Source organism: Pelecanus crispus, chromosome 9 (genome assembly GCF_030463565.1).
Source record: "Pelecanus crispus isolate bPelCri1 chromosome 9, bPelCri1.pri, whole genome shotgun sequence".
NCBI lineage: Eukaryota > Metazoa > Chordata > Aves > Pelecaniformes > Pelecanidae > Pelecanus > Pelecanus crispus.
This window is the reverse complement of record NC_134651.1, coordinates 30940112-30964693: the sequence shown is the minus strand read 5'-3', so window position 1 is coordinate 30964693 and position 24582 is coordinate 30940112. Positions and strand designations below refer to the sequence as shown.

Sequence of the window (24582 nt, the reverse complement as noted above, 5' to 3'; positions counted from 1 at the left end):
TTGCTGGGTTGAGGAGGATGGGGAAAGCACCAGGGCTCCACAGCTGGAGCTGATGGCAGCAGGTCCTGCTGACTGTGGCTGGTCTGTACAGTACATCCAGAGGGCATCAGACCTCCTGCAAGCCCTGGCAGGCACTGCCCTGCTCAGGTGCTCAAGACTTTCCCTTCTGCAAGATTGCTGTGGTCCTCAACTCATGTTAATAGGTGCTTCTAGCTTCCTGTCTCCCGTGCTAGAAACACCCAAGTGAGGTGGCAGACAGTCCCTTCCAGAACAAGTGTGTCCTCCCCTCAACTCCTGGTTTTACTTACAAGACAACACCCAGCCCCATGAGAGCACCGAGTCCTGCAGGACACGCAGGATGGGGATGGCTCTGGGATCTGCTGCCCTTCTGGCCATGGGGTGGACATGAACTCTGTTTCTTTGCTGCAGACTTTGTCCTGGCGTGGGAAACCGTCCCCTGGGAGCTGAGTGGGCAGCAGGAAGAACAGGGGCTTGCAGGAGAGATCTTCTACCATCCACGGGACCTGGCAGAAGAAGTTTCTGGACAAGCTTCATGCTACTAGGATCCTCATGGAAAAGGTACCTGGGGACCTCACCTCAAATTTCTACCCCTCTGTGATAACCGCAGCCTTGCTCTGTGAATCGGGAGGAGGGATGCCATGCTGTGGGGACCCTTGCATGGGAGGGGTGCCTGGGCTTGTGGGCAGCTGAGCTGGAGCGTGGGGTGGGATGTGCTTGTGCTCTTCTCCACTGGGTCAGCTCTGCCAGGCTGATCCACACCAGTGTGGAGTCACCCTAGTGCCTCCCACAGGGACCTGTACTAGTGCCAGCAGCCTTATGTCTGCTGGGGTCCCCTTCACCCAGCAGCACATGACCCACATGGAGAAGAAGGTGGTGCATTACCTGCTGCTGAGCACACCCTGGAGCGTGGTCTGCTGCTACGCCAAGGAGCTCCAGCTCCATGTGCCACTGCAGGTGAGGGGCTGCAGTGCCTGAGCTCCCTGAAGTCAGGGGACAGTGCCCTCAGCACTCCTGGGTACCCCACACTGGGTAGTGGGGTACAGCTGCTTGCTGGGTCTCTGATGGGGTTTGCATCTTCCTTGCTTTCTGGTAGACCCGGCAGTTCCCAGTCATCGGTCTTGTCCCATGCATGGTTATGGGATCCCACCTCATTCCCTTTCTGAATTTCTCCTCCAGCGCCCCATCCCCTCTTTCTCTGGCCCTTGAAGAACAGGCTCTCTCATTCAGCACAGCCCAGGCACTATTTCCCCCTGGCTTGGCTGCTGTCCTGCTCCCGTTCCCTCTTCCTGAGATATTTCCACTGCCCATACAGGCGCTGCCCAGACAGACCTCCAACTGGTCGGCCAGTGTGCTGCAGCGGCTAGGCATCTGCAACAATTGGGGGCCCAGGAGGTTTCCAACCTGCCACTGGACTACTACACCTGCCCCTTCAAGGCCAACAAGCTGCACTGGTGAGCGCCCCAGGAGGGTTGGGAGGTGGCCCCCAGCCGGCAGGCACTGCGGGGATGGTGCCACACCCTCTGCAGAGCACCAGGCTCTGCTAAGCTGCTCCTCTGTGCCCTTCCAGGTTCCTGGGGAATGATGAGCAGGACACCTTCCTCTCCACCACCCAGCGGCACCAAATTGTGAGCACCAGGGATACCGTGGCCTCTCTTCCCTGATCCCGGGTGGGCTGCAGGGTCTTGAGTGCTGTGAGTAGGTGTGTTGTCATGTGTCATGTGTTGTCACGGTCTCAAAGGTCCCAGACTGGGTCACTGTCTGCTAATAACTCCAGAGGGGATTAAAAGGCTTGGGTGGAAACCTTCCTCCAGCATCTGGGAATAAGGCTTGGAGCTGGTAGCCAAAAAGCTGACTTATGGTGGGGACCTCTCTCCCCATTGCAGGGGATGGCTGCATCCCCCTCACCCCTGCTGGCATTGCCCCCACAGCTCTATGAGATCCTGGCCATGACACAGTACAGCCACTCCAAGGAGTAGAAGGTGGGGGTGGACTGGCTGCTGAGCGAGAATGTCTTCACAGCTGCCTTCCCTCTGCATGAGGCAAGACATCGCCATCCTGCAGGGAGCCATGCTGCTGCTGGCCCCACACCCCTGGCCAGCCCCTCGCCCACCCCCTGCCTCTCCCTGCAGGGTCCCTACAAGCTCCGGCCGGAGGAACTGGCCGCTGGCAGCCTCAGACAGTGCCAAGTCCTCTTCCAGTACTGGGCCAGCTGGGGGAAGTGGAACAAGTACCAGCCACTGGATCACGTCCGCAAGTACTTTGGGGAGGAGGTTGCTTTCTACTTCGCCTAGCTGGGTGAGTCCTGCCGGTCCAGAGCAGCCCTCAGCTCACCCAGGGAACAGCCTCATGGCATGGAGTAAGGGGCTGCTGGCAGCAGGTGGCAGCTCCTGGCTGCCCCAGGATGTGGATGCAGCTTTGCCCCAGGATGCTCTCAATTTCAAGAGTGGTGGCACCATGAGCTGTGCCCCATGTGTCCTAAAAGGACTAGCCAGAGCCTGAGGGGTAGTTTGCAGCCCCAGGTCTGTGCTCATGTCCTCCAAACCACGCATGGTTTTAGGCTCGTGCTATGCTGGGCTTAGGCATGTGTAGTCCTCAGTGGTTGGAGGCCTGCAGGACTCACGGTCTCTGTCCCCGCTGTCATCAGGCTTCTATACAGGATGGCTCTTGCCTGCCACAATGGTGGGGACAGTGGTGTTCATTGTGGGCGTTTTCCTGATGTTCAAAGACGTACCTTTGTAAGTGCCCTGACTTCCCTGCTCACACCTTCCCCTGGGCCGTGCTCCCTTCGTGCCCAGGGTGGCAGGGAGGAGGGCAGGGGTGTCCCTGCATCCTGATGTGCTGGTGCTGACTGGCTGCTGGGGCTTAGCCACAGCACTCGGTACAAAAGTGCCCGTGAATGGTCCAACGGGGAGCCATGGGAAAGGCTGAGTCCCAGCAGGCTGCTGACTGCTCCTTCCTTGCTAGTAGGCAGGAGATCTGCATGAGCAAAGAGTACTGGATGTGTCCCCTCTGCAAGACCTGTCCCTACTGGCAGCTCTCTAAAATCTGCAGTATGTTCTTGGTGAGGTCCTGGAGGGCAGCTCAGGGCCCGGGTCGAGATCTCCATCCCAATGTTAGCCCATGTCATCCCAGTCCGCCTCCCCACCCGGCCCCTGCTGCCCCAGTGTTTCCTCTCCCACCCATCTTCCCACCCCTCCCTCCCCAGCGAAGCCTCCCAGGTGGCCCCTTCCACCTTCCCTCCCTGCCTGCCCCATGGCTTGAGGACACCAAGGGCCTGGCACTCGCAGCTGTGGAGAGGGCAGCCCCTGCTGCCTTGCCTGGTCTCCTGCCTGTCCCTCAGACCTGCTTTGCCCACAGGCAGGACAGCTCTTTGACCATGGTGGGACCATCTTCTTCAGCATCTTCATGTCCCTGTGGGCAGTGCTGTTCCTGGAGTTCTGGAAGCAGACCAATGCATCCCTGGCTCACCACTGGGACTGCCCTGAGTTTGAGGACATCGAGGTGGTGTCTGGCCCTCTGCAGCACCTCCCAAAACCGCATGGAACAAAGCCACAGGGCACCCCTAATGCCTTTCCCCCTCTTTCCCAGGAGCAGCCGTGGGCCCCAGTTCATGGCCACAGCTCCCATGACAATAATAAACCCTATAACAGGTGTGGAGGAGCCGTATTTCCCCAAGCACAGCCACCTCCACTGGATTTTGGCTGGCTTGATGGTCATTATAATGATGGTAAGATTGTGGAGGCTGGAGCAGCATCTGCCCATCATCTGTCCCGGGGCAATGGGACATGGTGGGATGGGATCAGTTTGGGGTAAGAGAGCATGGGTTAAGCTGGGGATGAACACACGTGTCCCTGGCCTATGGTGGAACCTGTGGCTGTCTGCTAACTCAGCCTGCACCCCACTGTGCCCAGGCTCAGCTGCCCACCCCGGAACTCCCCTGGGACTCATAGTGCTCTGGGTTAATGGTGGAGTTTTCCTTCCCATCACAAGCTGCTCATACCTCATATGCTGTGCTTGCAGATTGCCATCGTGGTGATGTTCATGGTCTCCATTATCCTCTACTGGGCAATGGTCGCCATTCTCCTCTCCAGCTCAGGGTACTTCTGGTTTGTGGCTTCGGTAAGAGGTGGCCAGAGCCACCCCTGGACCTGCTTCGCTTTCTGGGCTTGCTTGCCATCCTCTGTGCTCTGTGTGTTGCTTCTCCCTGTAGGCATCCCGCATCACCAGCATCACCGGCTCAGTGGTGAACCTCAACTTCATCCTCATCCTCTCCAAGATCTGTATTTCCCTGGCTCATTTCCTTACCAAGTGGGGTAAGCTGGTGAGGGTCCTGCAAGCCAGACAGTGATGGAGGGAGTGGTCAGTAATGGCAGAGCACCAAACCCAGTGAGCTTGCTGCTGGGTTGTGAGCTTCATCCGCAGCCCCGGAGGGAACGCTGGCTGACACTCAGGAGGACGACAGCTTATGGAGGAGAGGAGAGCTGGGAAAATAAGACCTTCAGTGAAAAGTGACTGACTTTTGAGCTGACTTTTGAGCTGACTTTTGAGGTCTGGGGGAGAAAAGCATGTGGGATATTTTTGTTGTATTTAATGAGACACAAAGCCTGTTTGTACTGAGCGGAGGAAGATTCTTTTTTGGTGCAAAGGAGATGGGTGTCTCCAGGCTCTGGATGAGTGGCAGGTGCCTTCATGGGTACCGCAGCAGGTTTGGGGACCCCAGGCTGCGGGGGATTGGTTAGATTCAAGCGATGCAGAGTGACTTCCATGATGATGTGGAAGAGCATTCTGGAGTGGTGTAGGGCCATGTCCCTGTGCTTCCCCCTGGCAGAGATGCACCACGCCCAGACCAAGTATGAGAATGCCTTCACTTTCAAAGTGTTCATCTTCCAGTTTGTCACCTTCTACTCATTTCCCATTTACATCGCCTTCTTCAAGGGCAAGTAAAGCCTTTTCAGGGAGCAGGGGTCTTCCCCATCTCCTGCAGCCCCTGCGGCCTCCAGGCTTTGTTGCTGGGGAGTGCTGCTGCCATCAGGGGCAAGAAGCACTGCAGTGGGGGCAGGGACAGTCCCACCAGAGAGTGGGAGCCCTCACAGGGCCATGGGACACCTGGGAATGAGGGCAGTGCCAGCCTGCTGTGGGCTAACTGGTGCAGCTGGTCCCAGTCTGGGACTGGGGGACTCCCTCCATCAGAGGCAACCACTGCCAGCCCTTTTGTCCCCCTTGGTGAGGGAGAAGAGGGCTCTGGGTGGACCAGAAAAAGCCCTTCCTTCCCTGGGGCCACTCTGGACGTATTCCTGGGTTCAGCACCTGGGGTCTCTGCTTGCGGCTCTGCCGCAGCTCCCACAGGTTCGTTGGCTACCCTGGGAATTACCTGAGCTTTCTGGGGATCCACAATGAGGACGTGAGTGCTGGGTGGGAGAGACTCCATGCCTGCTACCCCAGCCGGTGCATGCTGCGGGGACACTTTCCCATGCTCAGGGTCCTCCCAGCCCTGTGTGCTGGACCCGGCAGGCTGAGGGCTCCTCTCTCCCCGCAATGCAGCTCAGGCGGGTGCTTCATTGAGCTGGCACAGGAGCTTCTGGTCATCATGGTGGGGAAGCAGATCATCAACAATGTGCAGGAGGTGGCCATCCCATGAGTATGCTGTGGCTCACCAGGGCCATTGTGTACCCCTGAGCCTGCACAGCACAGGGGCTTCAGGGCTCTGCCGAGGGGGTGTTGAGTGGTGCTGGCTGGCTGCACTGGGGGACACGGCCCCTCTTGTCTCCCCAGGAAACTGAAGTGCTGGTGGCACAAAAACAAGCTCCTCTCCACTAAGAAGATGGGTGAAGAGGGGGAGTCAGTCCTGGTGGAGCAGGTGCCCTGGGTGATGGACCACCAGCTGCTGATGTTCGAGGGGCTGTTTGATGAGTACCTGGAGATGGGTAGGGACTGGTCTTGGGGTGGGGAGGGCTGAAGCACTAGGAGAGAGATAGACAGTGGGGAGAGGCAGGAGCTGCAGGAGCTCCCCAGAGGAAGGGACCAGCCATGGGAGCTTTTGCCCCAAGCAGCCTGCAGGTGCTGGAGGGAGAAGGGCTTTCCTGCCCCCCGCGGGATAAGGCTGGGAGATGCCACAGCTGCCGCTGCCGCCTCTCAGCCTGTCCCTCCCTGCTCGTCCTCCTCCTCTTCTTCCTCCCAGTCCTGCAGTTAGGCTTCATCACGATCTTTGTGGCAGCCTGTCCCCTGGCACCCCTCTTCGCTCTGCTCAACAACTGGGTAGAGATCCGCCTGGATGCCCACAAGTTTGTCTGTATCCACCAGCGGCCCATGGCTGAGCGGGCACAGGGCATTGGCATCTGGTTCTCCATCCTGGAGGCCATCACTCACCTGGCCGTCATCAGCAATGTACGCTGGGCAGGCAGGCAGGTGGTGAGGGGGCTGCAAGTGGCGTAGGGGAATTAGGGAGAAAAGCTCGTTTGGCCACTGCAGGATGCTGAGTGATGAGGGGAGCTGCAGTGCCTTTGCAGAAGGCAGCCACCTTTGCAGAAGGTGCAGTTCCAACCATGGGCAATAGGAAGTCATCACCCTCTGGGGCATGCAGACCTGCTTGGGTTTAACTGAGGGGTGAGAGCAGGACACAGAGCCATGACCAGCAAGCTGCTGTCTAAGACCGAGTGGCATTCGTGTTTGGTTTGTCAGACTGAGGGCAAGGAGAGGCGGAAAGCCACCTCAGAAGCACAGGGCATGGAGGAGGTCTTGCCAGTGGGGCTGCAGTGTCACCCGGCTGCAGGACCTGCTGCAACACATCTCCCCTGCTCCCAGGCCTTCCTCATCGCCTTCACCTCCGATTTCCTGCCCTGTGTGTACTATGAATACATCCATGACAGCAGTCTGTGTGGCTATGCAAACTTCACCTTGGCATACACACCGTGAGACTTTGTCCTGCAGAGCAACACCACATGCAGGTGGGAGCCCCCATCCCACCTTGTCTGGCTCCTCTCCTTGTTTGCTTAGGCTTGGATTTGCTTTTGTCTGCCACCACCACAGCAAATGTTTTGTTTAGCACAGCGGCCTTTAGCCGGGTCCAGGTTGTCCACCGACTTTCCTGAGGTCCTTGGGGCCCTCACTCATCCCAGGGCTGAGCATGTGTCAAATGTGCCCATGCATGGGTTAATGTGGGGGGGATTGCTTGCCCAGCCTGACCCCGGGCTGGAGCAAAAGCTACTCAGTCATGGAGGGAGGCGCTTTTGCAAAAGAAGTCCCCCGGGGCCAGGCTACCTGCAGCTGGCTGGGTCCCAGCAGAGGCTGGCCAAGGGCTGGTTTTGCTGCGCTCTAGCATGCCGGGCTGGGAGCTGCGATCAGAGAGCTCCTGCAGCAATGCACAACAGTGATGTCTGCTGTGAAGCAGACAGAGGCAGTTAACAGCTGCACTTTGCTCCCATAGATACAGAGCGTTTAGGGATCAGGAATGGCAACTTGATCTTGACTTACTGGCAGCTGCTGGCCATACGCTTGGCCTTCATCATCATGTTTGAGGTACCAGCTGCTGAGCCCTGCAGGGTGCCCCAGGGCACTGTGCTAGGGCAGGGGGTGAGGACCTGCCACCTCAGCCAACCCGTGTGTCCCTGATCACTTCCAGCACGTGTTTTTAGCGAATGTGTGATTGCGTAGCTGGTACCTGACACTCCTGAGTCCATGGAGGTCAAGATGAAGCGTGAATGGTACCTGGCCCAGGAGGCCCTGGCTGAGAACAACGTGGGCTGTGGCAGCTCCTCGGCCTCCTCCTTTAAAGCCTTTTTTGCTTTAAAGTTGTGCAGGGGCTCAGGCAAGCAAGAAGGCAGCCCTCTAAGGAGCTGTGGCAGCTCTTACTAGTGCAAACACTGGCTCCCTTTTTCTGTGGTTCAGGTCCTTCTGGAGAGACGGGAGACAAGAAGCAACACCAGCGTCACAGGTCTGGCTGCAGGCAGGGACTGGGAAACTGAGCAGTTTGCCAGCAGCTGAGCACCGCAGTGTGCCCTGCAGCTCACGGCACTGTGCCGGGACAGAAGGGCTGCCAACCTGCTCCTCCTTGGGCCAGCCTGGAGCTGCAGGGCAGCAAGCGTGTCTTCCCTGCCCAGCTGGCACACAGGCATTTGGGGACAGCTATTGCTAAAGTTGGGGAGGGACACAGCTGGCTCTGGGTGTTTGTCCAAGCTCATTGGTGTTACCGCAAGGTAACTCCACTGCTGCGTAAATGACCTAGCACAGAGCAAATTAGAGGCTGGCCATGCTGTGTCCCTGGGCTGTGCTCGGCTAGTGCAGGGCAGCGCCTGCCCACAGCAGCCGCACAGCTGGTCAGTGCAACCACAGCTCCGCTTGCCGCTTGGGCAAGCGAAGCTAGGGCTATGACCTCCTGCACTGGCTCTTGCTTCTCCTGCCTCCACCTGTGCTGTATGTAACCACAGCTGGAGGGTTTGCTCCTGCCAGCGCCAACAGGTACAGTGGGAATGGCTGAGCTGCTGTTGGGAGGGGGAGAGCCATGGAGACACCTGGTGAGCGTGAGAGGCAAGCTGTGATCCTCTGACACAGCAGCCCCTGAACCAAGCTTCGCCTATTGGAGAGCAGCAGCTTGGCCCTGGCTGGTGGGTGCTGTGTGGCAGTGCCAGTCACAGAAGGCAATCGAGAGGCTCTGGCTATGGAGGAGATGAGCAAGAGGGACCATGGCTGGTGCCTCCCACTCCTCCCCTACATTAGCAGTGTCCCTGTCCCCGGCACCGCCTCCCTGTGAGGGGGGCACAGCATCTGCTGCTGCCTGGTGCTGCTCCCACCTCCTCCCTTGACCCAGCCACTTGCTGTGCAAATCCCACCTCAGCAAGGGCCACCACCACAGCAGAGGCTCACGCATGCAAGCTGGAACTCCTCAAATTGGGCTAAACCCAGCCAAGAAAGGGCTGCCTTGGATCTCAACCCACCAGTAGAAATAATATCCATGACACGCCAAGCTGTTTCAGGTTTTATTTTAGAATTTATAAAATTCCAGTGTCATCCATACTCATGAGCCTTTTTACATGTTTGCATATAGTCTCCAAATTCCAAAGTTAAGGCCAAGGGATCATTGCTATGGAAACGTACAATATGGAAGACGTCATAGAGAAGAAATGGACACATGCCACAGTCTGCTGCAGAAAGAGGGTGGTGGGGGGACAGTACTAGGTACAATCACTTCATGACCTTCTTTAGAGTGGAGGGTTGGGCTATGGGGCACAGGCCCAGACGGTGGTGCCCCAAATGTAACTCAAGCCTAGCTGTGCAACTGGTGAGGGCACGGGGCGGGGCATAAAGAGGGGGACGATAGGCTTGGTGACATAGGACAGACCTAAGCTACAGGGGTAATAACCATTTTCTGACAGACACAGATGCAAGGGTGTCACCCTAGCTCTGTCTGACCCACCCTGTCTCCTGTGCTGGAGCAAGGCCACCCTGTCCTTCAGGGGCAGCCAGGTGCCCTGCAATGGGCCGTGGTCAGCTTCAGTCATTTCTCAAACTTAAGGAGAGCACTGTGAGGTTTTGGTTCAACTTCTGCATAGCAGCTTCTTCCAAGAAGAGCTGGCACAGGAAGAAGTGTCGGCATGTCAGACTTGCCAGAGGGAAAGGCAAGAACGCTGGGCTCAGCTTGACAGAGTTTTGGGCCTTTGTTCCGTAAGCAGCACTAGAGAAGAGAGGCTAGGGACTCCTGCTTGTCCGAGAGCTGAAGCAGCTGGGATAGAGGAATGGCTCAGACTACAACCTCTGTAGGAATGAGGCAGGGGAAGGAGGGAACACAGAAACCCCATGCTTCCTGCCTCCCTCCACAAAGACATGATTTTCCTCTTACTGGCTGGAGGAGCTTGGACACAGCCCCCTTTGAGCAAGCTGTGGCAGGGCCTAGGCGCAAGCAGCCCAGAGTACAGAGTATGGATCACCCTCTACTGCCCATACGATGGAGGCCTCAGGGAGGGCTCAATGCACCGTGCCGTCAGCCCCTCAGTGCCATCAGAGCAGAAGCCTAGCTCACAACCTCTGCAGCCGAGGGCTGTGGCAAGGCTGCACCTATGACCTTGGGGCCGAGCTCTGTTCTAGCTCAGCAAGCAGTCCTACAGTTCTGAGTTGCAGCCTGCCTCATCGTCACCATACTCAGCTTCCCTCCAGAGGAGCTCCCACAGCCACTCGGGAGACAAAAGGCTCCTCTTGCTTCTCCACGCTTCTGCTCTGGGTGCCAGGGCAAGAGCTGGAACAGCTGTTTACCCACTTACACTGAGAGGCCACCATCGTACCGACTTTTGAGGTAGAAAGAAGGCAATAGTAATAGGTGTCCCTACCGCTCATGCCTAGATGCTGCAGTGCTAGCAGAGTACTAAAGCTTCTCAAGGCTGTGCTTCCCACCAGCTTCTCCTGGGCCATGCCACCACAGCAACCTTGGCCAACCCAAATCTGTCTCATCTGGTGATACTGTCATGTGCTGGCTCACCTGCCTGCTCACACTGTTGGCTGTTTGGAAGGGTGAACAAGGGAATGTGGGGAACTAGGAGCAGGGTCTGTCATCACGCACTGGAAGACTCGTCAAGCGTGCAGGCTGGGGCTGTGCTTGGTGTGGCACAGGGGTGCGCTCGCTACGCACTGCACTCAGAGGTGTTTACCTGACCAGGGTAGCCATACGTTGTTCTGGTCCCTTCCATCTCTGCTGCTTCTACAGCCTATTGAAGGTTTTGTTCCTTTAAAAAGCAAGTTTCTGACCTTTTAGATTATTTTAAGCTCTCCCCATAGTCAGCTATCAGCATTAAATGAATTTTTGGCAGTTAAAAGGAAAAAAAGTTGATTGCACTCTACAAAGGTAAGGTAAGGCCTGGGATAAACACAAAGGAAGGAGGGCAAACGTTTTGGCTTTAGACAGTCAAGGAAATTTATTTCCTGAGGTCATGAGACAGGAAGTTGATTCCTAGCCACAGTAAAGGAGGTCTCCTAATGAAGGCAAGAATGCCTAGTAAGACATGCTCAAGAGAGCAGATTGCTCTGCTAGCGCTTGGGAAGCTGCAAATCTTAGCCACTTTGAGTCAATTATGAAGTGTCTAACAAAACCACACACATTTAGTGTTTGAGCAGAAGTCTGGTTCCAAAGGAGGAAAAAATATCCATCAAGAGATGAGGGTGGGTCCTAGCCACAGTTAGCTGAGGGGAACACGATGGGATCTAGCACTCTAGACGCCATTAGGAGACCTCTTGGGGCAATTGACTTGTGCTCCAGCCGCTGGGTCAGATTTCAGACAGGAAGTATTTGTGGCAGGTTAGTGTCAGGTCAGCGGGCTGGAGGAGATGTTTCTGCTTCCAGGTCATTATCGTTTGGGTCCCCAGGGAAGAGTCTTGGGGGCCACTTGAGCCCCAAAGCTGGGGAAGTCTTCAGAACTGCTCATATCAGGGGCCTAGAGCAAACAAAAAGGGAACAAGTTAAGCTCCTGCCCTGCTGCGAACCTGCACGATGCACCCGAGCTAAGCAGTGTTTCTGATGTCCCATGAGCAGAGACAATGGGGGAGGGCCGAAAAAGATCATTATGCCCTTAGGACTGCCCAGGGTGGATGGTCAAGCCACCTAGAGATGACATTTAGAAGGGTGCAGATAGGAGCAAATGGCAGGTAGATCAAGGGCTCTGAGGGACCAACCTCAGTAACTCAGTCACTGGAGTGGGGTGAGGCCAGTCCTGCAGCAGCGCCGGGGCAGCTGAGGACAGAGCTGCTGCATGTTCCAGCTCACTGCTCCCAGCCAGAACACAGCTGCAAACATTGAGCTGGTTCTGTGCTGCAGCAGAAGAGTTAGAAGTCCCAGGGCCCCATCCCTACCCCTAAAAAAACCCAACACGACATGGCAGGACACTTTCTAGTATGGGTCCCCCATTCCCCAACAGCTCCACAGTGGGATAGTCAGTGTGGGCAAGATGTTTGGAAGAAAGACAGCAGTGCTTTGGAAGCTGGAGAGGCAGAGCCCAGGCCTGCCCTCAACTTGCACAGGCCACAAAGAGCAAGAGGGTCCTTCACTGCTTTCTCTGCAGCCAAAGGAGGGAGAGTACTCAGTTTCCCCAGCTGAGATATGAGGGCCAGACCTCAGGGTAGGTCCTTGGCAAAAGGTGCTACATTCCCTGTGTCCCCAGGCCTGTAGCAGAAGTAGCACTCACCTTTTCGTTGTTGACAGTGGCCCAGGGGGCATCTCTCACCACAAAGCCCTTGGATGGGGCCTTGGACTCTTCATGGGAAGAGGGCTTCATATACACCTGCATTGCCTCATTGTCCACCACATCTGCAAGCTGCAGTGACACGGCCCAGTTAGGGGAAGATCTTGATAATTCCTCAAACTGGTGTAACATGCCTCCCCTGCATCTCACCATGCTGCAACCCGTCCAAGGTCACCAGCCTGTTCTACAGTGACCTAATACAGTGTTTCTGCACTAGTCTGAGGGCCATCAACTCCTAACTGATGCAAGCTGCAGCAAGGCAAGCATGTGCACATCCTGGTGGTGTCCCAGCATTCTCATTCACTGCCCCCTCCTGGGCAGTGGGGCCAGTCCTTGCACTGCTTTGCAGGGCACAGCCTGGGGCTCCACACCCGGTTGGTCTGAGGGACAGTTGCAGATGAGGGCTGACTGCCACCTGCACAGAGCTTGAGTTCTCCAATGCAGTAGTAGAAAATACCACATGGAGATACTTCAGACATCTGGCTCTGTGGCAGAGGAAATCCTTGCTAAGCCCCTGCACAGATATGCTGAACACTTACATATTCCTCCTCCAAGTTCAGGATGTGATCGATAGCTTCTTCCACATTCTCAGGGAGTCCTGTCACAGTCACACAGTTGGGGTCAGGAGCTCCACTCTGGGGAAAGCGAATATCTACCTGCAACACAAGGAACAGGATGGGACTTAGATGGCACATCTGAAAAGCCACAGACTTCCCATGACCCTTGTCATTAGATTCACAGAAGAGAAAAGCTCTGATCTGTTCACTGCCACAAGTCTGTTTAGGACCTCCCTAGTTCAGATGCTGGGGGGTGCACTGGAATATACCTGGCCCTGAAGCTTATCTGGTTCCCCTGTGAAGGAAGGCAGAACAGAGTCTGTAGTAACAACCCACCTTCCAGCAGTCTCTGCTGCTCTCACTGCCCAGAGGCCCACTGCTTTCTGTGCAGCACTTGCAGCAGAAGCAGAAGAGGGCTCCTCACACTGCTGCATTTTCACCATCAAGCCATTAGTATGAAGCACAATCAGCTTTCTGTCTCCTCCACAGATAGAGTAATCCTGGCTGACAATCATGTTATGGAGCTGGCTTAGCGTACCCCACACACAGCCACTGAGCTCTGACAGCTTGCCTTCCAGATGGGTGCAGGGAAGCCACACAAGACAGGACCAAAATCAAAGACTGCTCATTTGGGAACCAAACAGCTTGTTTCAACAACTGAACCAGCCAAGACGCATGTCTCCAAAGCCTCATCACTCTGGATTCACATTCACTACTGCCCCTATAAGTAAAGCATGCTACTGCCACATGCCGTCAGGGGCAAAGGTCCTTGCCCTTCCCAGAGTCAGCTGACTTTGCCAAATCTGGAGCCCTGAGAGTGCGTCAAGATTCCCAAAGTCAAGGGAATCAACAGTGGCCTAGACAGACAAAGAAATCCAGAGGACTTCCTTGAGCTAAGCTCAAGCTGAGGTGGTCTGGGCGCAGTACCCTCCCAGAGTCCCCCAGCAACAAGCCTGACTGTCCGCTTCCAGTAATCGGAGTAGCTGACATAACCACCTCCTCCCTTTGAAGACCATCCAGGATGCTGTCTGCAAGAAACCCACTAAAAGGGCTGCACAGAGGGACAGAGCTCAGTGCTGTTTGCAGGGCTAACCCAGAACACCAAGGACTCATTTCCAGGTTCCTCTTCTGGCTGTGCTCCAGCAAGACAGAAGAGCTCAGCCTCTACCCTGCCTGGCTCCCAGAAGAAGGGCACAGCTAAGGTTGTGTGTGGATGTTTCAGCTGGTGTCTGGGTGTGGTGTCCAGACAGCCCAGCTGGCCAGGGCTTACCAGGGTGCCCTGGCCCAGGGATTCTTCTCACATGCTTGTGGTGACACAGCTGGGAGTGAGCAGGACAGCACTGGCTTTTCTTTTGTGCCTGTTCTAGCTGAAGGTGCTCCAGAGGCACAAGACACAAGGACCACAAGATGTCAGCATCACGCTTCTGAATTCAGCCCCTAGCACCAAGCTGCTACCAAGCTCTTAGCACAGGAGCGAGCAGCACCACTGGCTGCCCAGGCCCAGCCTGTGCTGCATCACCCCACACTCACCTTGAACTCATCCATGATTTTGCGGATGGCTTTACCACGTGCACCAATGATGCGTGCGTGAACACGATGGTCTAGAGTCACATCCTCAGAGACCATCTGCTCCAGCTCACCAACAATCTTCATGATGGCATCCCGGGCAGCCTCGGCATTCTTCTCATAGCCAGTGATGGTGATCTGGTCTTGGGCCTGGGGCACAAGGAAATGTGTGAGAGACCAGGCTCATAAGCAGCTGAGCAAGCCTTCTCCCTGCTAATCCCTTTTACCCTCTGCCTTATCCAAAGGCGGCATGTGGAGATCAGAGCCCTAGAGAAGATGCTGTGCTTCCTATGCTCAGAGACAACCAGCAGGCCTGCTTGCACCCCCTCTGACCTCTCACCTGGCTTTCATCATCCTTGTCAGGGAACTGGATGTTGACCTCATGCTCTGTGCGTATCTGGGTGATCACTGCTCCCTTCCGCCCAATGATTTTAGGGTGATACTTTGGATCCACAGTGACTGTCAGCTTGAAGCTTCGCAAGGCCTGGAACAGGAGAAGCAGAATGAGATACAACACCAGGGAACACACCATGGCTGGTCCAGTGATGTCCATCTAAGTCCCAGTGTCTTCTTCTGGCTCCTGACATGTGCAGACAGATTCTGCAGGGTCATGCCTATGTACATAGCTACAGAAGAGCACCCAAGACATCTGCCTGCTGCAGCCTTGTGCTTTCACCAAATTCAGCAGGAAACTACAAGTAGCAAACAACCATCCAACTCATCCCTCACCTGTTTATTCAGAGCTGTGATAAGGATTCAATGAGGATAGGTACAGAAAGACTCCTAACACAGTGAGGTACCCAACCTGCAGTGTCTCTAAGGTACATGAAGGTGTGATAGAGCCCTGGGCAGTCCAAAGTTACCTAAAGTAGAAACCCAAAACTCTCCTGTCAGTTCATGTTGAATGGGTTACATCTGGATAACCCACTTATGAGCACTCCACACTCACAAAGCAACTAAGGGTGGCCTTAAAAGGAGAGGGGTTCCAGGAGTCTGCACAACTTCTGAGAGGAACACCCAGAGGCTGAAGGCTTGTTTGGCTGGAAGGAGGAAGGACAGGCACAGGCCTTACCCGATCCTCTTGTTCAGCTTGCAGCTCCTTCACTCTTTCCAGCAGCCCAGCCTTGGCACGGTCCAGGTTGGTAGCCAGCCCAGTGATGGTGATGGTATCTGACTGCAGCTCAGGAGCAGGGACCTGGATGTTCACCTGAGTAACAAGTAGCCATTACTGTTTTGTATCACTGCTCACTGCAGGTTGGCATCTCCCCTGCCACCGAGACCAGCTCCCACACAGACAGCCTGAACCACAGAATCACAGAATGGTTGACAATGGAGAGGTCACCTGGTCCAACCCCTCTGCTCAAGCAGGGCCACCTAGAATCAGCTGCCTGGGACCATGTCTAGGTGGTTTTTGAATAGAACCCTGTTTCTTCAGCCATTATCTATATAAGATTGCTTTGCTGTGGGGCTTCAGTCCCCAGCAGTCCCTGTGCCAGCCTGGAGAGGCTAGGAAACAAACACATGTTCAATAGCACTGTCTGCAGCCAACCTGCATCAGCCTCAAGAGTCCCTGTGGGCTTGTGGGGAATTCTCCCAAATGGGCAGGCACAGCAGAGCTGTTTCCCATGGCCTAGGAGGAAAACAACTCTCACACTGGTGAGGAATCCCTGTAGGCACCAAACAAGTCACGCAACACTCATGGCATCAACAGCGATCATACAGCTTCAGCATGAAACCTACTGAGCCCCGGAGCCAGGGACTAAATCACACAGGTCTCATTTTCTTATTACAGAGCTCGTATTCCATGGTCAAGCCACAGAGGTCCTGAGTATGTCACAACTGATTGCCATCACCACAAACACGGTCATTTACAGATTCTCCAGGACAGAGAAGAGGGGAGGAAGGGCAACAACTTACTTCAAACTCATCCATCATTTTGCGGATCCCACTTCCTTTCTGGCCAATGATGTAACGGTGAAGATCAAAGGGAACTTCCACCTCAATGGTGACAGGAACCAGAGCCTGCAGGAGAGGGAGCACAGTTTACCACCTGAAAGACTTTTCCTGCCTTTCAGCTTGCCATACACTTGCCCAAAAGAACATGTTGCTGAACTGAGGTACATTCCCTTGTAGTCAGGATACAAACTCTACAGGAAGAGAGAACAGCTGCAAACACTAAGATGACCTGTTGGTTGTTAAAGCACTTTTTCCAAACAAGCCATGTTAAATCCCGCCTCTGGGGACAGGCTGTTTTCGTATCCTTGGCTTCCATCTAGCAGAGACTTGGACAACATCACTACAGGAGCATGGCAAGGTCTGCTAAAGCTAGAATGATTCAGCCTCAATCAGACTCTGTCTCCTTCCAGCCGTGCTACATAAATCAAGCATGTCATGCTTTTATGGCAAGTAACTCAGGGCTGCCTACAAGCTCTAGCAATTGCAAGGTCAGGGACTATGATTCAAGCAGCCAGGACATATCACAGAGCAATCAGAGGACTTCCCTTGAGTGGTACAGACCACCTCCACAGTTAGCATCAGTGACCACCTGGATTGCAACTTTGAGTAGTTTTTATTACCACCGCTAAAGCCTGCAGTGAGTTTCTTGCATCAGGCATCACTTCATTACACGATTAAAGGGCTTAGAAAGCCACATACCTGCAGTGCCTCCTTTGCTGCCTCACACTTCTCCCTGCGGCCAGAGATGATGATGATATCGCACTTCTTTGGAGAGCTGGGATCTGCATCCTTCCCGTCCTTGCCTTCCCCACCTTCCTCGCCATTCTCCTGCACAGCTGGCTCTGCAACAGGGGCTGGAAACATTGGAAGTCTCATGTTAAATGCACAGAGCCCCCTCCTTGCTCATTATCTCCCCCCTCCAGATCCTCAGGCTCAGTGTGGGCTTTGCCACAAGAGGTCAGACACTATAGACTGCTATGGAGGAGGTTACTCCTAGCACAGGCAGCTTGCCAGGGCTTAGCCTGGAACAAGCAGAACAAGAACATCTACTGAGATAGTCTCCTCCACACTTCTCTGCACAGCATTGATATTGCCTTTGCCTGCACAGAAAGGGCCTGCAACTGCACTACAGAAGCGGTCGCTGCACTCCTGTGTCAGTGGAGACAACAGGTAAGTCTGGCAGTTTCTTCCCCAACAGGGAAGTTCACCCACACAGCATTGGATGTTACAGCAGGATGGCTGGTGCTAGGCCAGAGTATCCAACAAGCCCCAGCTGTGCAGAATTCAGTACACCCAGCAACAAGAGCATGAGAAATCAGAGACCTTGGCCTGTAGAGCCCTTTTTGCCAGGATAGGTCTTTGTACTCCCTGCACTCTGTGGTGAGAACACATTCAGAACACCCATGTCTGCAGTTTTACCTCCTAAAACTGTCCCCTCTTCCCAAGAGGGCAAGATTGATGCTAAGCCCAGATTCAAGGACACTGCAGGGAACACCCGGGGTTAGTTCTCCATAGATTTTAAGTAGAACATCTCCACTGATATGGAGTGTAGGCTACACTACACTACACTCATTTGATCACTGCAGCTACCATGCAAACGTGCATCCATGGGTGTACCTGGGTTCTCCTCCCTGTCAGGGAATTTGATCTGGACACCATAGTCCCGGGTGATCTGCTGGATCCGGGATCCTTTGGGGCCCATAATGGAGCGGTGGAACTTTTGTGGGATGGTGCATTCGATTGTCACTTGAGCTTCCTGTGAGAAAGCAGAGTTGCTCTATTGCGATGCAGCCTCTTTCACACCAGAAAACAGGATGCTTGTGCATGGTGAAATCCATAATGAACACAGTGAGGAGTTAGAAAAGATAACAGCTGCTGACAGGGGAAGAACTGAAAGTTTCCTAGAATCTTTCCTCTCTCAGAGAAGTTAGCAGAGGATTTCTTAATGAAGGCTGCCTCCACGCCATGACGTTAAAGGCTTCCAAGAACCAAAGCTCAAGCTATTACCCTGAAGAGGAGGAAGCATTAGAAGAAAGGAAAAAGATAAAGAAGGAAGGAAAGGAAACGAAGAGGTTTGACAGTTTGCTGCTTCCGAAAGACAATACTAACAGCACAGGAAACCCCAGAGAGCAACTACTGCCCAAGGCCAGGCATGGAGAGGCACTAGAAGGCTCCAATCTTTTAATGTCTAGCCGTACACCACAGAAGGGTCTCCTATTTCCACTCCTAAAAACCAAGAAGATGGTCAGAGGAAGCAATTCCTTCATATAGCATTGCCACTTTGGAGCCAGCTGCCATTCCCCAGGCTGGGATCTAAAGTCTGCAGACCCTGCATGTTGACAGCAAGGCTTTAAATCCCAGAACTACCATGGGACTTGTTCACATAGAGCTTGACTGTACAGCAGGTTCAAGGAGGGCACTGCTGAAGCAATGAAGTATACAAGAAACAGCTTTCCTGCGACATACCAGGTCCTCGATGATCTCCTGGATGCGTTTCTTGGCTGCCTCCACACAATCCTTGGCTCCCTTGAGGGTGACTTTGTCGCTCTGGGTGCCAGAGCGTGGAAAGCTGACCATCACACCACCATACTCATCTGCGATCTCACGCAGAACTTGCCCTCTCCGGATGACAAAGTGGCGGTGGTGCTTGGGGTCCACCACCATGGAGTCTTCAACCACATTATCCTGCCAAGAGATGACAGCCAGTCAACCCTGCCTGTCCTGGTGATAAGCACAAGTTTGCTGCACTCAACAGCAATCAGTTTACAACCTCACTCCAACAAGTGACAGCGAGGACAATCTTCCTGAGCTCTCATGAAGGGCAGCACATGGTTTTAGGACAAGCAGGTCCTCCACACCAACTCATTACATCTTGCTACAGCGATAGGCAAGAAAGGAGAAAAAGTAGTTCATACCAGGTTCTTGATGAGGGCCTCCAACTCCTTCTGTGCCTCTTTAACAGCCTCCTCAGTTCCCATGATAGTAATCAGCTCCTGATCTTTGTCCTCAGAGGTTGGGAAGATGATGCGGGCCCCAGTGTTGTCACGCACCTTACGGATGTTGCCACCACCCTTACCAATAAGGAATTTGTGGTACTCTGGCTTTGCACGGAGGTCTACGGTGTAACTCTTTGTTTGCTGAAAGGAGTCAGATACCCATGGGACATGTCAATATACAGAAGATACATCAGCATCAATAGTAGGCATGTAGGTATGTTACCTGCACCCACATCCACAGTGTTACAAAAATAAGGTAGATGCAGCTTGCTGTCGAAGTCAAAAATGTATACGATTTCTCAAACTAAAAGCACTACCCAAAAGATGTTCTCAGGGCTGAAAAGCTAACTCCACACTCAGCACGACTGGTGAGAATATGAGCAGAAGACTTCCCTAGGTGAAGGGTCTGACACTCACACAAAGCAGCATAATCATTTGCTAACTGACTGCTGCAAGCCAGGCAGCAGAGGCAACCAACTAATCAGGAGAACACGTTCACATGCTGATGTTAAAAAGGGTTTTTTCTTGCCATTAAAAAGATCAGTCAGTCAGCCACAACTCAGAGCAAGGTCTGGTAACCCAGAGTTCTCAAACCTGGATATATGCAGTGAAATGGAAGAACTGGAGCTGGAATTCAGAGATCAAGAAAAAAGTAAAGGAGATAGGCAGAGTAAGCTGTTTCAGAGAAGTGTGGATACCCAACAGCATTAAAACCACAGCAGTAGGAAGCCTTAACCCTTTGAGTATGTCCCCAGCCTAGGCAGAGAAGCATTACAGCCAGTTCTTCCACCCATGGGGGAAGAACCCATTGTCACAAGGATGGAAGCATAGTTTTCTTTTAGTCATCCAAACTGCACCCAAATCCCTTAACAGAGGGTTAGGCTGTCTGATGCCAGAGGCTTCCCAGAAAGCAGAGGGAATCATTTCAACCCCCAAAAAGAAATAGCTTCCCAAAACAACCTGCTCATTCCCCTATGAGACAAGGCTCACCTTCTCCTCTGCCAGGTGCAGCAGCTGTTTCTTGGCTTTCTCCACATCCTGGGCTGGGCCCCTGATGGTCACAGTGTCACTGCCAGAGCCCTCAGTGGGGAAGTGGATGTGGACTCCACCACACTCCTCCATGATGGAGCGGATGAAGCGGCCTTTGGCGCCAATGAGGGAATTGTGCAGTTTGGAAGGAATAGAGACCTCCACCTCTGTGATGTTTGCCTAAGAGAGGACAGTACCAGGCTGTTAGTCAAGCTGCAGAAATGTGTTTGCGCCCACTCTGCTTACTAACTCCCACATTGCTAGGAGCTTTATACAGCCTGACCCAGAGGGCTTTGAGCCTGGCTACTCCTGACACATGAGCAGTCACAAACGTAGGTTTGAGTCAAGAACAGACGGATACTCACATTTGTCTCCTGCCTGCCCTCCCCCACTACAAGCACTTCTTCTGTATTTATGTCTTCTAGCAACATTTTCAAGTCCCTCCTCTGCAACAGGCTAGTTGTTTCACTTACCAGCTCCTTCTGGATGGCAAGAATTCTGTGGCGAGCAGCCTCACAGTTTGCTCTCTTGCCTGTGATAACAATTGTCTCCGAGTTGCTGTTCTCTGCTGGGAGATCAATTTTGGTGTTGCTTTCTTCACGGATCTGCCACAAAGGAAAAAAAAAGAAATAATCTCAGAGGTGTCCCATGTCAGAAAAAAAGCCCTTGGAGGTTATATTGGACGTCATCAATGAGCAGGAGAGAGCAGCAAGCGGGATTTAGCTGCAGGCAGTGACCGTAATGAGCACTGGAGATCGGAAAGATCTCTCACCTTCTTGATGTTGGCACCTCCTTTCCCTATGATGTTCTTGTGGAATTGTTTAAAGATGGGGACAGAAATAGAAAAGCTGTTTTCAACCTAAGGGAGAAAGGAAGGGAGAACTGAAGATTACACTGTCATGGCAAGTGAGGCCCCGTCCCCGGAACTTGATAAACAAGCTTTTCACAATAGGCTTAGACCCAAGGAAGTTCTCTATATGAGACTTGCAAGAATAAGCAAAGGCCAATACCTTCCCCTACAGTCCTTAAGTAACAGGTATTACCCTCCAGTCCCCAGCCAGCCAGAAGAGAGTCCACAGCTCCCTCATCTTGAGGTGTTTCAGTCCTAGCCAAGCCAGTACAGTTCTGCTTTATTCCAGGGTTACCCAGGCATGTAGGAGAGAACAGCAGACAAAAGTCCCCCTTACCAGGTCTGCCACCATCTTTTGCATGTACTTGGTGCACTTCTCCACCTCATTTTTGGGACCTCTAAGTTGGACAATGTCACTCTTGTGTGCAGGATCTGGGAAGTTGATGATAACCTGCAGGAGGTGGTCATTTATAATCAACTCAAGCAAATGTAAGAATTGCCATGTCAGACACATGCAAAGGTTGGGGGAATCCTACACATCCCCTTTCCCATTTGGAAATGGGCAACCACATTAGCAGCCTCTGGCCGAAAGAACTATCTTCTCATACATATTAGATACAAAGCCACTAAATTTATGACTTCAGCAATGACATGTCTACTACCCAAGTAGGAAATATCCCCTCTGGATTCCTCATCTCCTAGAAAGCCTTACCTCTGGGAATTTCTCCCGAATTTCCCGGATCCGCTCACCCTTTTGCCCAATGATGGTCCGGTGGAACTTCTGCTCAATGATTAGGTCCTTGGTGCGTTCATTTTCCTGATGAGAACAGTTTATATTGAGTGTTCAGCAGGACAGCCACATACTTTTATTTACCAGTTTCCTGCCTGACAGTTTACTTGCCAGCATCTTCCCTCTTTTCTCTAGACAAAATTCACTCTAGGTTGACAGAGAAGGGGTATCCAAGGGAATAGAGGAAGACATCTGTGAAGAGGAACTTGCACTTGTCATGAGATCCAAGTGCTCAGCACTGAGGGGCACACACTTGCACCAGAAGGTTACAAGGGAACATAGGAGCCCAAACCCTACGGCCTCCCAAGCATCACATCCTACTCACCATACGGGAAGCGAGTTCCAGCAGCTCTTTCTTGGCCTGTTGGACCCCCTGTGGGTCTCCTTCAATTCTGATCAGGTTGCTCTTCTCATTGTCCGGGGGAATGCGCACAGACACCTTGTAGAGGTCCTTAATCCTGTTAACTTCAAGGCAAGGACTGTGGTGACACAGTCTGCTAGGCCAAGACTTGGAAGCAAGGCACCTTGATTACCACTGCTTAGAGGCTGTTTAAGAGGTACACCAGCCTCTGAGAAGGGACCAGTGGGGTGGGGTTGAAACAAGGGAAAGTGCCTCTTCACCCTGGAGTTCAGGGAGAGCAGATCTGTGCCACACAAGAACCTGTACAAGTAAATACCGTGGCATCTACAGAGCCAATTGTTCATTTGCCAGAGTGAGGCATCTGTTTCTTCCCCAAACAGCACCACATTTAGATCAGAAGATGATCATTAATTTCTAATCCCAAATTATTTTTTGGGGAGAAACTCACCAAGCAGATTTCTACCACCCCCAATCGGCTGCTAAAATGTAATTCACGTAGAGCAACATTAAAAAAAAAAAAAAAAAAAAAAAAGACAATTCTCCAACCAAAAAAAAAAATTTCCTCCAGGACATGGCAAAGTAATCCCACCACTGTTCAACCTCCCAAGCCACTTTGACACATTAAAGCCACTCCAAGGCTTCACTGCCCATTTATCTCCTTGTGCCAACACCACTTCAGAAGAGCAGAGGAAATGTGATGGAGACAGCACACTGGATGAGCTACAGAGCCCTTCATATGGTCATGGAGAGTCCGAGCACAGGAAGGATTAGAAAGGCACCCCACTTACTGTTAGCTCCATTCTTGCCAATGAGGTGTCGGTGGAATTTGTGGTCAACATTGATTTCTGCGTAATCCATCCGGTTGATCTATAAAGAATTGTACAGGGTAGGCCACCACTTCTCCTGTCTTGTGCCCTACGTAGCTGCCTACTGCCAGTATTGGCACTGACTCTCCAGTAGTCAGCTACAAGCCCTCCTCCTGCTATTAAGCAGAGCAGAAGCACTCCTCTGGTTTGAGCTGAGAGCAACATGCTTGTGAAACAGTTAAAGGGACTGATACGCCTCTCCAGCTACAACTGAAAGAGAACCCTTCCTTCTCTGCATCAAAAGATTTAAGACCTGCTGCTCATTTTTTAAGAATGCTATGGGGCAAGCTTCGTAACCAAGGGTTTCAACCATCTGCCACACAACTTGTCTTCTGCAAGTTCTGTTAAGCATGTCAAGACATCATAGGGATGTGATACACACCGCATCATCTCTGCTCTGTTGCCCCTTCTTCCCCCACTTTCTTCTTATGTACTGGAACTAGTAACACAAACTTACCAGATCCTTGACCATGACTTCAATCTGTTCCTGAGCCACATTCACATCTTCTGTAGGTCCTTCCAAAGTGATTTTATCCTCTCCTTCAGTGAATTCGATGTGAACCTTTAGACACAGCAATGAATCCAGTAAGAATTTTCCAAGATACAAGCCAGATGAATGCTGTTAGTCAGGCCTACACCATCAATCCCTGCCACTAAGAGATGGTTTCCTTCCCACACATCATTTCCATGGTTTCAGAAGCAGCTACCTTACAATTCAGGCTGTATCACCGTGTCTAGAGACCAAGGCTTTGGTGCTGTCCTGGAGTCTGCAAGGGCTTTGGAGAAGTTACTCACCTAGCCTTTCTCTAGATACCACGTAATTCCCCAGGGAGAAGCCTTGCTGAGGTCAGCATTTGCAGGTATCCTACTACATCAGTTCTCAAAATAGTACCACATAAAGCTTCCTTTGAAGGGCTCAACCCATGAGAATAACATAGCATGAGCAGTGTTTGCAGGAGTAAGAGACGCTCCCCCTAATATTAAGATATGTGTCATTTCCTCCCTGGTTTTACCCACGCTAGAATACATTTCTCTCTTCTACAAAGAGGGATCTGGACTAAACCATATTCTACATTGGATGGTGCTAAGCTAACCAGCTTACCCATACCTTTGGCATCTGCTGAGTTATTTTGGCCAGGTTTTGTCCTTTCTTTCCAATAATGAAACGATGAAGCCAAGAGGGGGCAGAGACCGAGGAGACGGTAAAACTGTTGGCCTGAGAGACAGAAAAACAGAGAAGCTGTTTGATGGGCAGACTGGAAGAGGTCTTCACAAAAATTCAATTCCAATTCCCATGTTGTACCCTCAGTATTGACTTCTAAGCTGCATTTCTAACAGCCCAACAGAGACCACGCTCCCTACACCTGTCAGT

The 24582-nt window shown here is 52.8% G+C and overlaps 2 protein-coding genes across 6 annotated transcripts in view; one reads left to right on the top strand and one right to left on the bottom strand.

Moving 5' to 3' along the window:
- Positions 1 to 879: 879 nt before the first annotated feature.
- Positions 880 to 8001, top strand: ANO7 (anoctamin 7). Its single transcript, XM_009479296.2, is given in 22 exon segments — positions 880 to 975; positions 1334 to 1396; positions 1399 to 1472; positions 1589 to 1646; positions 1950 to 2060; positions 2151 to 2316; positions 2666 to 2756; positions 2989 to 3082; positions 3379 to 3527; positions 3616 to 3748; positions 4042 to 4140; positions 4232 to 4334; positions 4850 to 4961; positions 5368 to 5420; positions 5556 to 5655; positions 5794 to 5945; positions 6200 to 6405; positions 6823 to 6965; positions 7445 to 7469; positions 7471 to 7575; positions 7672 to 7791; positions 7906 to 8001. Coding segments are annotated over 22 exon segments (2349 nt in total).
- Positions 8002 to 8980: 979 nt separating this feature from the next.
- The window catches only part of HDLBP (high density lipoprotein binding protein), a 40767-nt gene continuing 25165 nt past the window's right edge, over positions 8981 to 24582 (bottom strand). For 4 of the 5 annotated variants that reach the window (XM_075717087.1, XM_075717086.1, XM_075717088.1 and 1 more), the window contains 20 exons: positions 24319 to 24426; positions 23668 to 23772; positions 23133 to 23211; positions 22309 to 22448; positions 21906 to 22010; positions 21531 to 21644; positions 21116 to 21202; positions 20817 to 20948; positions 20305 to 20523; positions 19234 to 19455; positions 18785 to 19003; positions 17936 to 18074; positions 17018 to 17172; positions 16280 to 16384; positions 15435 to 15569; positions 14703 to 14846; positions 14327 to 14512; positions 12779 to 12895; positions 12183 to 12311; positions 8981 to 11435 (listed from right to left, as the gene is read on the bottom strand). In XM_075717087.1, the coding sequence (XP_075573202.1) occupies positions 11349 to 11435; positions 12183 to 12311; positions 12779 to 12895; positions 14327 to 14512; positions 14703 to 14846; positions 15435 to 15569; positions 16280 to 16384; positions 17018 to 17172; positions 17936 to 18074; positions 18785 to 19003; positions 19234 to 19455; positions 20305 to 20523; positions 20817 to 20948; positions 21116 to 21202; positions 21531 to 21644; positions 21906 to 22010; positions 22309 to 22448; positions 23133 to 23211; positions 23668 to 23772; positions 24319 to 24426 (2727 nt within the window). In that variant the 3' untranslated portion in view covers positions 8981 to 11348. The remainder of the gene's footprint in view (positions 11436 to 12182; positions 12312 to 12778; positions 12896 to 14326; positions 14513 to 14702; positions 14847 to 15434; positions 15570 to 16279; positions 16385 to 17017; positions 17173 to 17935; positions 18075 to 18784; positions 19004 to 19233; positions 19456 to 20304; positions 20524 to 20816; positions 20949 to 21115; positions 21203 to 21530; positions 21645 to 21905; positions 22011 to 22308; positions 22449 to 23132; positions 23212 to 23667; positions 23773 to 24318; positions 24427 to 24582) is intronic. The other variant, XM_075717089.1, reaches the window with a different exon arrangement.